The 15305-nt window shown below is 40.4% G+C and overlaps 1 protein-coding gene across 1 annotated transcript; it reads right to left on the bottom strand.

Annotated features, from left to right (window-relative positions):
• Positions 1–442: 442 nt before the first annotated feature.
• LOC138769620 (indolethylamine N-methyltransferase-like) lies at positions 443–13796 on the bottom strand. Its single transcript, XM_069948212.1, has 3 exons — positions 13541–13796; positions 12019–12226; positions 443–5217 (listed from the first exon to the last, which is right to left on the bottom strand). The coding sequence occupies exons 1-3, from the start codon at positions 13692–13694 to the stop codon at positions 4785–4787; spliced, it is 795 nt and encodes a 264-aa protein (XP_069804313.1). The 5' UTR covers positions 13695–13796; the 3' UTR covers positions 443–4784.
• Positions 13797–15305: the final 1509 nt, after the last annotated feature.

Raw genomic sequence — 15305 nt, 5'->3', positions numbered from 1 at the left:
TCTGGAACCTGTAGTACTGAGTACATCTGCTCAACCAGGAAAAACAGAAACACGAAACAGAACAACCCCCCCCCCCAAAAAAAAAAAAAAATTGGATTTTTGAAAGTTTCAAAACTGGGATAGATAGGTAAGTACTGCTATATGCTTCTGCAGAAGTTTAATTTTTTTTACCTCTATCCGGAGTTCCCCTTTAATAGGGTTGAAAGAAGACAAGAGTCCATCAGGTTCAACCAAGAAAAACCCTACTGTGTTGATCCAGGGGAAGGCGAAAACCCCTATGAGGCAGATCTGCCTAGCACGAAATACAGGCACTTAGATCAAATTTGTCATTCAGGCCTAACAGTTCTAACACATCCATTCTGATAATCCAAAATGTCTCCCGTTGTAATTTTTTTTAAACATACAAGGAAATCCAATTGCCATATAAAAATGTATGCTTTATTTTAGATATAGTAATTTGTGCAGTATTACATGTTATCATATATATTATAAGATATACCATATATGTGTATATATACCAATCACCTAAATGATATAACAACTGACAGGTGGCAAGGATAACATACATTTCAACAAACAGCAAAGATAATCCACCACTCCATTGATAATAAAAAAAAAAGGTTTTATCCCGTACATCTAAAACATATGTATGCTAGAAACACATTCCAACGTGTTTCAGGGCAATGCCCTTACTCATGGCAGTATACAATCAAAAACCTTCTCAATTTATATGTTCCAAAAGAAAGGAGGTCGAACAGGGGGTCACATGTTTGCAGCACAACAGGTGTAAGCTTAACCCTATGTGACCCAGGTGCAATCCCAAGTAAAACAATATTAAAATTTAAAAATATTCCAATGACATAAGACTGCACATAATAACAAAAACAACATGTAGAGTGCATCAACAATACATGAACATAGTCAATATAAAGCAAGTCATTTTTCAAATTTAGACCTGTTCACGCTGATGAAACAAGTGTTTCCAGTCCCCACCCCTCTACCGTTTTTGTACATGTTCAATCCCTTGTATTTGTAGAGTAGACAATGACATGTCACCCTGATGTACTTCCCTAAAATGGCTAGAAAGTCCTGACATGGCTTTCTGTATGACAAGTGCTGTTGGATTAGTGGCATCTGCCAGGTGCTCTGAAATTCTAATCTTAAGTTTCCTCTTAGTGCTTCCCACATATTATAGGTTGCACTGTTGCACGTGGCCAAATAAACTGCAGTAAGACTGGCCAGTTGTAGAGGAAAATGTTTTTTTTTTTTTTTCAAATCTTTGCAGGTACCGCTTCGGGGAATGCCACATGTTAACAAACCTGAAAGAGACAATCAGGTACAGTAGTTTCCCGGCTATTCTTTTAGAATGTTGGGGGATAAGAAGTTGCCCAATGTCTTACCTCTTCTGGCCACACACCTGACCCCTGAACTTAAGATGCTCTCACACAAATCATCCTGAAATAGTATGGGAACATATTTTATTATGATGTTTTTAAGACTTTTTTAAGTTTTAAAGACTTTGATGGTGTTAAACTGAGTGTAGAGAACGTGGTACTGGTTGGTCCTCCTGACTGGGGGTTCTAACATTTCTGTCCGTTAAATAATACTCCCTACTGTTGGAATCTACAATATCCCTTGTGATAGGCAGGATAATCTCCTGTGTAGATCCTCATATACTGATCTATAAGAGATGTCACTGGAACAAGATCTCCGTACCCACACAAATTCCTTGACCGGGAGATTTCTAACTACAAGAAGTAGAAGGATGATTATTGTTTGCATAAAGGATACTATTGCCTGCAGATGGTTTATGGTAAAAGGCAGTATGTACTTTGCCCCTGTCCAGAGTTAAGAAAGACATCAAGAAAGGTAATCTGATCTTGTGCAAAGTAAATTTAAGATTTAACATATTACTATTAATGTATTCTAAGAAGTTTACCACATCCTGTTGAGTCCCTGTCCATACTAGGAGGAGGTCGTCGATATATCTGCCGTACAAGGAGATGAACTAAGCAAAGGGATTAGACAGATTATATAAGACGACCTCCTCCCAATATGACATACTGTTTACGGGTTATGTAGGAAAGGGGAAAACTTAGCGCTAAGAAACTTCCCATCAAAGGAAAAGAAATTATTAGCCAACAAAAATTCTGTTGCCATGAGAATGAATCCACTTAGGCTGTCAATAAAGTTACTATATTTGTGCAAATACATTGGTTTAATATTGTACATAATTTTACTAAACATAATGTCTATGTTATGTTCTATGGCTATGTTCACACTGCGTAAATGTACGGCCGTTGTTGCCATCAGCAACAATGGCCATACTTTGTACAGTGTGGAACACTGCCTTATCTGCTATGGGATCCCGGCCAGGGCGTATACACATGGTATACTCTTTGGCCGGGATCCCATACGGCACCGCAAAGAACTGACATGTCAGTTTTCCGTGGCCACAATTCAGTGAATTGCGGCTGCAGAAAGACCTGTGCATTCACACAATGAAGCGAGCTGCTCCAGCCGCAAGCTTCATTGTGTGCTGTGTGAAGTTCTGAAGCGGGCGCGCCCTGATGCGCCCACATCAAAGCACTGCGGCCGGATGATCTTTGCAGAGACTGGCCGTTCCGTGACTGGCCTCTCACGTAGTGTGAACATAGCCTTAGGCTTGATAAAGGTGTAAAATTCACCAAAACGCATTGCCTGAAATAAACTATAGCTGGATACCCTGACTGTCCGATATGTGGATTACTGCCATCTGGGAGGGGGTCTGGTATATGGCGTTTACCGACCCCTGAGTGGAGTAAGTGGAATGGTCTTCTATCTCTTCTTTAAACCCTACATTTCTTTGCTTTATCGTTGTGTGGCCCTTGAGCGCTGGCTGTGTGTTTTTTCTGTTTTTTTTTTGTATAAGTCATACACCAGTCCCTCTGGTTTCTGAGAGATCTCCCAGCGGCTCTCTGTATGGATATCCAATTTGGTGGATAAGGACCCATAATATCTATTTGTGTCTGCTGACGTGGCATATGGTGGAGTGGTTGACACATTGTCATCCACTATCACCGGGTGAGTTACACTTCAGTGTTTTTCTTTGAATGAGCTCCACTCCATATCTTGTACTTTATTATATTTTTGCAAATGATACTTTTTGATGTCTTTTTGACGAGGAATACTAGAATATAATGCAACTACATTGCAGGAAAGTCTTTTGCTCTGTGTTTCAATAGGTAATTTATGGATATCTTCCAAGAACTTTTTACTATTGCGTATGTAACCCATTGTGATTGTAACCAAAGGCTGAAGGAGGTGATCAACCCATGCACAAAGATGCTCTAAGAGGGAACAACACTGGACAATATTGGGAGCGCAGAGGTGGGGGAAGACATTTCTATGTTTTTTTTTTTATTTTATGTTTTGTTTTTCTGAAAAAATGGGGCGAGGCTAAATTGAAGACTGGAGTACTAGTATGTCAGTCTTAACAAAACTCCCCCAATGTCTATACACATTGGTGGCATTTTTAAGATCTGCTTACAAGTAAACCAGTGCAACAAAGCCTTAGCCCAAACCTCTCACCAGATTTACTGAGACTCTCAGTAAATCCGGTGAATCTAAGGCTGCCATATGGCAGTCGCAGGGTTCTACACAAGCTCTGGTTTGGATTTTTAGCATGATTTACGCCTGTTTGCAGACGAAGGTCTGGATAAATTAGGTGCAGGGAAGACCACGCCTCCTCCCTGCCTTGCCACGCCCCCTGCTTACCCATAAGGTGAGCAGGGCATACTTAGGGAAGACGTTGCAAAAACACTTGGTACTTGTCAAAAAGTAGCAACATTTTTTTTGCAAAGTGATTCTGAATTTCTTTTATAGCTTTTTGACACTTGGTTTGGAGCTTACAAAGTGGGCAAAACTTGGCAGCCTGAGGATAGGGTTTGGCATCAGATTTACTTCAGTTTACCTTGCAAACAGGTGTAAGTTGTAATAGAAATCTATGCCAACTCTCAGCCAGAACAAATTTCAGTAAAGACACAAGGTCAGATGTGTCGAAATTAATGTAGGCCTGTGTGCTGATGGTGGATTACCTGCTCCAAGTGGCCCAGTGAGTGTTCTGTTTATGGCTCTTGCTTAGTACATAGATGATGTTCTAGCATAGGGCACCACAGAAACTATTTAGAGGGGAAAGAGAGTTGTGGGTGAACTGGGTGTCTGGAATGGGCATCTATATGGTAAATTACTGAGGCCATTAATACTAAATGTATTTTTGTACCCCAGTTTAAATGAGCAATAGGTAGTTTCCATGTTACCCGATATGCTACTTACTGTATGCCCTATGAAGGTAAATGGTGATATTATGCATTGCCACTTAACTCCTCCTGATCTGAATTCTTAGTTCAATTTAGAATAAGATTAAAGGGGTATTCTGATACAAATTATTAATATGTTGTTGGGGCTGTATAAAATAATAATAATGAGTCATACTTATTTACCTTGGTCCCCCGCATCTCTTTTTGCAGCATTTTCCACTCTCTGCTGCACGCCTCTTCTTCCTACTTCTGAGACAAGATGTTCTGTCTTGGCCAGTGATTGGCTGAGTGGCAGGTACTGCTCTGACATCTCACCTCAGGAGTAGGGAGAAGAGACAAACAGGGGTGGACAAGAAGAAGCTGTAATGGGAGATTGAGGGAGGTAAGTATGTTTTTGTTTTTGTTTTGTTTTTTGTTACAGCTTCAGAGCAATAATTGTTTTGTAATGGAATACCCCTTTAACTGAATTGTAGGTTGTCCACTAAACTAAACATCTCTTACTTTGCGAGCAAGAACCAACAAAGTTGAGTCATATTTGCAAAACTGATTCATGTCATACTTTCTGTCGCTGACTTCCAGATCTACAATCTCAAAACCCGTCTCAGTTATGGCACTTCTCAAAAACTCCTCTGTTAGCACCAGAGAGAAGAACATCTTATCTCCTGATAAGTATGGGCTACAGTTAAGGAGCTCACCTATGATCACGTGACCTCCTACTTTTAACAAAGAAGAGAGATTTTTAAGCACATTTCGATAGGTATCCAGATCACTGCAAGCAAACCCCAGACAGCCAACAGTTAACAAGCAGTCAGCCTTGGGCATAACCAATGGCTCTAATGGGTTGCTCTTGAGGACATCACATTTCAGAGTTTTCTTCACTGTGTTTTTAAGCTTCTGTCTCTTCTCTTCCACTGATGTCCTGAAACAGAAAACAATAAACAATCACAGAAAGATAATAGTAAACGCAAACTTATCATATTATTTAATGTTAGCAATATATATTCCTATTGCTGATGCCCTGTAATGTCGGAATGTGTGTGTATATATATATATATATATATATATATATATAATGTGTGTGTGTGTCAAGGCGATGAACATATATCAGAGGTTTTAATGTGTGCAGTGCCGCTTCAGTGTAAGCAGCCCCACACGCATTAGTGTCCCAAGAAACAATGACAAGCAGCCGCAAACATGTAGCTGCCTGTCTTTAACCCCTGAAACGCTGTCATCTCTAGCGATTGCAGCATTTAAGGGAGTCAGTGACTCCTAGAATGGCTGTAGGGGTCCTAATACTTACCTTTTTCCTGTCAGATCGGCAATCTTCTAATTAAGTCTGCCCTCAGGCAGACTGTATGTGCAGATCGCCGATAATACAGATCATTGCTATGCAATGGCATAGCATTGATCAGTTTATGCAGTCTAATTATTGCATATATAAGTGGGACTTATAAAGTGTAAAAAAAAAAGTTTTTAAATATATTTTTTAAATAAAAATAAAAGTTTAAATCACCCCCTTTGCCATTATACAAATAAAAAATCCGGTGTGCACAATTGTCTGATCTATTAAAATATAAAAATATTCTTCCTGCATGGTGAGCAGTGATAGGCGGCGCCTATCTGTACAGTTTCCCCGCTTCCAGCATCCTATCACAGATGCTGTTTGGGCGGGGGAGGCTCCATTACAGGCATTCCGCGAGGAACACGGAACGTGGGAATACAGCCTTAAGACTTTAAGAAGGCGGGGAAGAACATTGCTTCAATGTGACCTGGACATCCATGCATCAATGACCTTCAGTCATGAAGGGGTTAAGATGTCCTAGTGCTTTCTACCTTGCTTTGTCATGAGTAAGTGAGGCAGTTTAGATCAACGGGTAATGTCTACATTTTTTTTTACTGATTAGCTCCAGATGCTGAAACATGTCTTTTTTCTAGCCTATTTTCTGATTAACCCCTTTAAGGGAATCCGTCAGCACCTGGGCTGGTCCCGAGGTGCTGACAGTGTAGTGAAGGTGTGTCCCTAATTGTGTGTGGTACCTTTCTTGTAGCCAACGATGCCATACTTTTTTCATAATCTTGCCCATAACTTTCAATCCATGTGTCAAAGAGGAATAGTAGTGAGGCGTTTGTGCCGCACTTCGGCATGCCTTACCACTACTTCCTTCTTCTTTTCCTTGCATATTGATTCTGACCCTGCCTCCTGTGTCCTGGTGACGTAATCTTCAGGGGTGCAAGCGCTGTTGCTTACAAGGGCCGTGCGCTGACGTGCCAGTTAGCACATGCGCCCTGGATCTGTCGGTCTGCTTGCTCCTGAGGCCGGATTCATGTGTGCACCATAATGCGGAGGAGCCTTGCCTCTTGTCCCCCAATTCTGTTGCCTTGGGGTCACCTTGGATTCTCCCTTGTATTTTAATCCCATATTCAGGCCTTGCCCACCTCCTGCCACCTTCACCTCAAAACATTTCCAGAATCCGCTCTTTTCTCAACCCTGACCCCACAAAACTGCTGGTACATGCTCTCATTATCTGCTTGGACTACTGTAACATCCTCCTCTCTGGCCTTCCATCTAACTCCCTTGCTCCTCTCCAGTCTATCCTTAATTTTGCTGCCTGACTAATCCACCTTTACCCTCCCTTTGCCTCTGCCTCTCCCCTCTACCAATACCTTCACTGGCTCCCCAAGGCCATCCACAACCTGTCCCCTCCGTACATCTCAGACCTGACATCCCACCACCGTCCCTCACGCAACCTTCGATCCTCCAGTGACCTACCCCTGCGCTCGCCCTTGTTCGTACCTCGCACAACCGCCTCCAAGACTTTGCCTAAGCCTCCCCTATACTCTCTACCTCGACACCTCCGGCTCTCATCCACCATAAAGTCCTTAAAAAATAACCTGAAAACCCATCTCTTCAAAGTAAGCTCCAACCTATAACAATCCTGCATCACACTTGACTGGCTGCACTTTACCTCCTGTCTCTCTCCCATTACCTTATAGATTGTAAGCCCTCGAGGGGAGGGTCCATGGGCAGCAGCCCATTCTAGTCACTGGCAGTCTGTTGTGGTCGCTCTTTTTAGATGGAGCAATGTGCCCCAGAACGTCGCTGCAGTCATTAATATGTAACAACATGTTAAAAGACTATGGCCAGCAGACCTCCGGCCTGTTGTCGTCTTTTAACATGTGCTATTACAACAAATGATTATCTGCCTCTAATGGAATAAGCGCCACCAATAATCGTGTATGACAAACTTACGTTCCGTGTTTAAAGAATAATCGCCTGATAAAAACTATAAACACAAAAAAAAAAAGAACACACACTATGACTAATATCATCACATTCGGAGAGAAGTTTAAAATAATAATATTCCAAATACAAAAAAGTCCATGATACTGTGCTACACAGAACAAATAGGCATACATCATGAGCAAGACCATTATCAACACGTTGCACAACACAGTGTCTGGGATAGCAAACCACTTCAAAAACATAGCAAGAAGATATGTAGATACAGGACAAATCCTGCAACACCATGACTCCTCCTCCCAGTATAACAAGATTATATTATAAAATATACTTTTTGGCCGATATAGGATGGCTTGACATGTAATGTCAATGAGTGCCAATATGGTAGCTCAGCATTCACATACTAAGCTAGCTAGGTTGCTGATTGTGAACCAAGGGCTGGATTTATGTGTCTTTTTTTTGTTTTGGATCGAAATTTTTGGTTTGTGATGTCCATGCATCCAATGATGACAAATAATAAAGTTTACTTCTCTCTACAGAATACACTCATTGCACTGCTACTGGTGCAGTTAAACAGTAGATTGAGAAGCTGCTCAGACCGTCACTGGTGCCTTGGGCCTGAAGGGTTATTGTTGAGTGCTGCATATGGATAAAATGATACAATATAGTAGTAGACAATAGAGAACTAAACAATGAAAAGTTGTTGGCAAAAAAGGCTTCATGGACATAGGTAACGATTCCAAAAAAATAACACATATTTACTACACGAGATATTAGAGATGAGCAAATTTACAGTATGAATGAAGCTAAGCGCTTCCTTCATATCAGCATTCTGTTCATCAGGCTGTGGGCTTAGAAGTCTGATCTGCTCTGTCTGTACTTCTGTAAGTGTATTTAAAAAGTTACATTTTTAATTAGCTTACCCCGGATTTGGCAGCCCAAGACTTGGAAGAAATGGTAATTAAGCAAATGACATTTGTGGAGTGTACTCTTCAAAGATAAAACTTGACATTAACATGATGACAGAACCTTTACAAAGCCAACAAATTGGGGGAAATTTATGAAAAGGTTAAAATGCCTTTTTTAGGCGCAAATGGGCCCGATTGGTGTAAAAATATTCGAAAATGATTCGCAAGTTATTTGTTCTCTTCTCAAGATGCAGAATTTAAGATCCCAGCTCAGACAAAAATATAGTGCCCATGTTTTGGAACAACAATGTTTTAATACATGGGCTATCAGTCCAAACAAGATTAAACAGCAGAGTTCATAGCCTTTGAATTATGAAATGTTTGGTGGGGATGTTTTTTGTCTGTTTAAAAGCATCTGTTTAACAAAAGTAATTATGTATTTAATTTTTTTACCTGGGTTCCCAGCATTAGATTTTCTGCCAAAATATGGCCTTTTTTTTAATTTTCCCAAGCCATAAATAAGCTAGACAAAATAAGTCTAAATTTACAGACGTAGGCTATGTTCACACAACGTATATTTTTGTAAAAGTACGACCGTTGTACGACCGATCGCGGTATACAGTAATCAGATGCAGCTGTTAAACATGACAGCTGCATCCGATTACCGGATTTAGCCGTTCCCTGGGGTCTAGTTTCTGAAGCCGGCTGGGGACCGCTCCAAGATGGCGCCGGTTCCGGCTCGGCACTCGTTTACTTCCAGCTGCGGCAGCCGGAAGTAAGCGAGTGCCTATCTCATGGATCTCTGCAGCATATCTATGCTGCAGAGATCTCTATGAGAGATCAATGCACTTATACTAGAAGTCCCCTAGGGGGGCTTCTAGTATAAGTGTAAAAGTTTTAAAAAAAGTGTCATTATTAATAAAAAGCCCCCTCCCCTAATAAAAGTCTGAATCACCCCCCTTTTCCCAGGTTATAAATAAAAGTAAATAAATAAATACACATGTTTGGTATCGCCGAGTGCGTAATCGCCCGAACTATTAATTAATCACATTACTTATCTCGCACGGTAAACTGCATCAGCGCAAAAAAATCCCGAAGTGCAAAATTGCGCATTTTTGGTAGCATCAAATCCAGAAAAACTGTAATAAAAAGCGATCAAAAAGTCGTATATGCGCAGTCAAGGTACCGATAGAAAGAATACATCATGGCGCAAAAAATGACATGTCACACAGCCCCATAGACCAAAGGATAAAAGAGCTATAAGCCTGGGAATGGAGCAATTTTAAGTGACATATATTTGTTGACAATGGTTTGAATTTTTTACAGGCCACCAGATACAATATAAGTTATACATGTTCCATATCGTTTTAATCGAAACGACTTGAGGAACATATATAACAAGTCAGTTTTACCCCAGGGCGAATGGCGTAAAAACACAACAACACATTTCCCCCAAATAAATAAAATGCGTTTTTTTTTCTTCAATTTCACCACACTTTGAATTTTTTTCTGGTTTCGCAGTGTACTTTATGCAAAAATTCAGCCTGCCATTGCAATGTACAATTAGTGATGCAAAAAATAAGGGCTCATGTGGGTTTCTAGGTGGAAAAATGGAAGTGCTATGGCCTTTTAAGCACAAGGAGGAAAAAACGAACACGCAAAAATCGAAATTGGCTCTGTCCTTAAGGGGTTAAGGACCGGGCCAATTTTTATATTTGTGCTTTTGTTTTTAACTCCTTGGGGGAGATTTATCAAACATGGTGTAAAGTGAAAATGGCTTAGTTGCCCCGAGCAACCAATCAGATTTCACCTTTCATTCCTCACAGACTCTTTGGAAAATGAAAGGTGGAATCTGATTGGTTGCTAGGGGCAACTGAGCCAGTTTCACTTTACACCATGTTTGATAAATCTCCCCCCTTGTGTTTAAAAGGCCACTGCGCTTGTATTTTTTTACCTACAGACTCACCTGATCCCTTTTGCGCTACTAATTGTACTTTGCAATGACAGACTTAATGTTTGCATAAAATATGCTGTCAAACCAGAAAAAAATATATGGGCAGTGAATTTGAAAATAGAACACTCTTTATTTTTTATTTGGGGGTTTGCGTTTATGTCATTCACCCTATGGTAAAACTGACATGTTATTTATGTTCCTTAAGTTGGTATGATTACAATAATATGCATCTTGCATAACTTTTATTTTATTTGACAGCTTTTTAAAATTAAAATCTTTAAAAAAAATTGCTCTGTGACCATGCATATAACGCTTTTATCCTTTGGTCTATGGGGCTGTGTGAGGTGTCATCTTTTGCGCCATGATCTGTACTTTCCATCGCTACTTGCGTATATGCAACTTTTTGATCACTTTTTATTAAAAATTTTTTTGGATTTGATGCAACCAAAAATGCTGTAAATGCTTACGCAGTTCACCGTGCGAGATCAGGGATGTAATAATTTAATAGTTTGGTTGATTACGCACGCAGCAATAACAAATATGCATATTTATTTATTTATGTTTATTTTTCAAATGGGAAAAGGAGGGTGATTCAAACTTTTATTAGGGGAGGGAATTTTTTAATTAATAAAACTTAATTTAATTATTTAAAAAAACTTTTTTTTAAACATACACAGTAAATAGAAGGGGGACTTCTAATACAACTACACTGATCTATCATATAAATGAATGTAGTATACTTAATACAGCACTGATCCATTAGATCAGTGCTGTATTACACTGGGCTGCTGCAGACCAGATACAGTACATTGATTGCTAAGCCGGGATTAGTGTAATTCCAACGCTGAGGAAAGAAGAAGGGATCCACTCTCCGCGATCGAATCACAGGGGGGGATCCCCACACTAAACATCCATGGAGGGGCACCGCTGGACATTTAAATGCAGCTGTCATGTTTGACAGCTGCATTTAAATGTCCTAATTAGCGAGTGTGGCGATCTCTGAACTCCCCTAATGGCGCCATGACGTACGAGGTATGTCATGTGTCGTTAAGGGGTTAATGTAATTTTTATTTTTTTAGTACTTTTATAGGGGCTGATGTTTTAACAGCATTTAGAGATATGCTTTACAACAAGCCCTATGGACCATAGGCAAAAAAGGCAGAACCTGTCCCATTAAGGTTAATGAAAAAGACTTCTGGGCATGCTAAGTGAATATGCTTAACTTGGTTTAAATTGAACATCATGTCAGATCTGCAAGCATTATATTATAGGACATGAGCTTAGCAGATTGATATATAGTTTTGTGGTATATAATTAAGTATAAAGTGTAATTCTTTTAAATATCTGTTTAATGTAGGCGTATCAGTCCAGTGGGAGGAGTGACTTAATGACTAACAGCTTTGCTGCATGAGTTAGCATACAGAGGTCACTGCCAGTCACTGACTAGGACCACCAATTGGACTGCTCATCCAAGAGAGAGCAAGAATTTACATGAATAAATTAAAACTTTTGCTGCCCCCCCCCCATATAACATACTGCTCCCATATTGTATAAGTGTTCAGTGTGACAGGTTCCTTTTAATATTTTTAAATTAGAAGTTTAAATAATTTAATTTACCCTTTTCCTTCCATGTCACAGACTTTTTGAATCACATTGGTCCAGTCAAATGTTCCAGGTTCATTTCTCAGGCTTCTTTCATAGTATTCTCGGTTGCGATCAGTATAGTCGGCACCGATGATCTCATCAAAAGCTTCACAAGCGGAGAGGTCCTGATAAATGGTAGGTCCATGCCCAATATCAATCAATGTTTTACCCTTTACACCTCCTAAAGACAAATGAAAGTATAAATTATCCCATTGATGTTTGTAAGTACAAGTTGCACTGGTTGGTGGAATTGGAATGTATTTTTGTCCATTGATTTAAAAGTTTTTCAAGAGTGGTATTACAGCTCAACACTATTCACTAAAGGGGTACTCCAGTGAAATATTTTTCTTTCAAATCAGCTGATTTCTGGAAGTTATATAGATTTGTAATGTACTTCTGTTTAAAAATCTTGTTTTCCCATCATTATCAGCTACTGTATGTCCAGTAGCAAATGGTGTTTTCAGTCTGACACAGTGCTCTCTGCTGCCACCTGTGTCCATGTCAGGAACTGTCCAGAACAGTGGCAAATCCCCATAGAAAACCTCTCCTGCTCTGGACAGTTCCTGTCTCAGACGTCATCAGAGAGCTCTGTGTCAGACTGAAAACACCACTTCCTGCAGGACTTAAAGCAGCTGATAAGTATGGGAAGACTTGAGATTTTTAAATAGAAGTAAATTAAAAATCTATATAACTTCTTGAAACCTGTTCATTTAAAAGAAAAAAGGATTTTCACTGGAGTACTGTGCTGTTCTTCCCTTATATATACAGTTTTTCAGCAGTATATATATATATATATATATATATATATATATATATATATTTATTTATTTATATATTTCTGCATTCATTAGTATTTGTCTATTTTATGCATTTTTTCCTATGCTGCCTATTTGCTGGCCAGAATTTCTATGTTTTTACTCTTTTTATTAAAGTTTTTTTTAAACTGGGTGGGTTTTCACACGTCAGTCTCCTAGTAACCTGTTCTGAGGCGACATTTTTGTCCTCACTGTGAGACAGGGAGTATGCTTGTTTTGGGGCTTGTGAAGGCATCAATTTCTGACCAGCAATATCTCAGAAGTACCTCAGCAGAAACATAATAACTACATAAATAACTACAGTGTTGTATCATCCATTAGTGCTACATCCAAGTTAAATAAACCGAATCTTCATATCAATCATATCACTGTGTACTGTATGAGCTGGTGCTTGTCCGGTCTGCTCTACATTCTGTATACGAAGGTGGGAGAGTCTCACAGTCACTATCAGCCAGTTCCACCTTCATTCGCCTCATGTGGGGACAGAACAAGTACCCCTTTAATAATTACTGCATGGGTTTTACTGACCCAGGCAATATCTCCTGGTGCAATAATCAACAGAACAAATTAGCCGATAAACTACAGGCATGGTACAGTTTGTATAGTTAGGATTTTGACCAACTTATAAAAAGAATTCATTACAATTTTTACACCAATATAATAACATTTGTTGCACTTACTTGTAGTAAAATACTCATGAAGCTTCTTTAGTGCGAAATCTAAAAATCCGTCGAGCACAAGAATTCCCGATTTCGGGGTATAATACGTATTTAAGTATTCTTCTGGATCAAAGAAATCTTGATAAGTATCTTTGTCGGTAAAGGCTGTCTCCATTTTTGCAATATTCTTTATAAACTACAGATATGAACACGGAGTAAGTTAGATCCCAAGCTAAGGCTAAGCAATCCTTCTAAACAGGACTTTACAGTAAAAGTGGCAGCAAAGAAGAGGCATCTGACCCAATATTTTAGAGCAGACAAAGCTTAAATGGAACAATATGCTGAGCACTCCCATTTTTAAATTGGGTGAGTGTCACTTTTTTTTTAACCCTTTCTTGGTAAAAAAAAAAAATAATCTTCTACAGTGCAAAATAGTGTGATGAGATGATTCCCTTTGTTCTGTTTTATCATTGAACACGGCTGTAGCTAGGGGGTAGGCAAGGGGGGCAGCTGCCCTGGCGCCAAGACCAGCGGGGGGCGCCATCACAGGGAGCAGAGAGAGAAGGATCACAGTGGATGAGGCAGCCTGGAAGCCTCCTGCCCTCTGTCAGTGTGAGGAGGCAGGGGGCGATTTTTGCTTGATCAAAAGAGGTATTTTCCATACTGTACTGTCTCCTGGCTGCTGTTTAGCTATAATATCCGCAAAATTGCGTTTTTACCGAGATTTTAGGGCTAAACAGCTGCCAGGAGACAGTACAGGAAAGAGATGGTGAAGGACCTTGACATGTGACTATGATGTCACCGCAGGTCCTGTATGTACACTGCACTATGAAGGAGGAGGAAGAAAGAAGATACAGGTGTGTGGGAAGGGGAGGACAATCAGGGGTGCACAGTCTGGGGAGGGGTACAGGCGGGTAAAGAGTGACACTTGTCTGGGATGGGGGGCACACAAGAGAGTGTCCAGTGTCTATTTAGGGGTTTGGTTGTACATTATTCCATACTTAACCCCTTAATTCCTGCCCTCTCCATATATATACATCACATTTATATAACCCTTACCTACTATCTGCAGAGGTAGGTATCCTTGGCTCTTCAGCTGTTGCAGAACTACAACTGCCATCATGTCTGGACAGCCAGAGTTTTAGCTTTGACTTTCAATGTATGATGGGAGTTGTAGTTTTGAAACAGCTGGTGAGGCAAGGTTCCCTACGCTATAAAACACCTCTATCTGTATATACAGTGACCATGATACAAGAGTCATTTTTCTAAATTATTTCTATTTTGAATTTGGTGAGGTTATACCTTACTGGAGGTGTTGCTGCTGTTGTCTCCGCTGCTGAGTGGAGGTGATCTAACCTCAGGAAATCCTAGGTTCTATAGAACTCAAACATTCATGAACCTTCCGCATTAGATTGCTGATGCCTTCCCGGTCCGTGGGGAAGGAGGAGAGTGCCCGGGTACCGCCCGGATTTCCGGGATTTAGCTTATTCTTCCAGTCGGTACCCAGGAAGTCTCCTCCTTCCCCACAGACCGGGAAGGCATCAGCAATCTAATGCAGCAGGTTTGATCGAACCTTGGATTTCTCGAAGTTTGATCAACTCTACTGACACTGAAGATAGATCAGGAAGCTTCGCCTCCTAATTCACAGACAGCAGGGAGCGGAGACAACGGCACCTCCCCAGATACAGACAGCAGGCAGCGGAGACAACGGCGCCTCCTCAGGTACAGACAGCAGGGCATGGAGACAACGGTGCCTCCACAGATACAGACAGCAGGGAGCGGGGAC

This window comes from Dendropsophus ebraccatus, chromosome 12 (genome assembly GCF_027789765.1).
Source record: "Dendropsophus ebraccatus isolate aDenEbr1 chromosome 12, aDenEbr1.pat, whole genome shotgun sequence".
Classification (NCBI taxonomy): domain Eukaryota; kingdom Metazoa; phylum Chordata; class Amphibia; order Anura; family Hylidae; genus Dendropsophus; species Dendropsophus ebraccatus.
This window is presented reverse-complemented; position numbering and strand designations above follow the sequence as displayed.

Excerpts from the sequence above, each read along its gene's own strand:
- LOC138769620 (XM_069948212.1), bottom strand. The coding sequence starts at position 13,694 with ATGGAGACAGCCTTTACCGACAAAGATACTTATCAAGATTTCTTTGAT. Across the intron at positions 12,227-13,540 it reads TCATGAGTATTTTACTACAA|GAGGTGTAAAGGGTAAAACA; the intron begins GTAAGTGCAACA and ends ATTTGTCTTTAG. Across the intron at positions 5,218-12,018 it reads TGTGACATGGAAGGAAAAGG|GACATCAGTGGAAGAGAAGA; the intron begins GTAAATTAAATT and ends TTTCTGTTTCAG.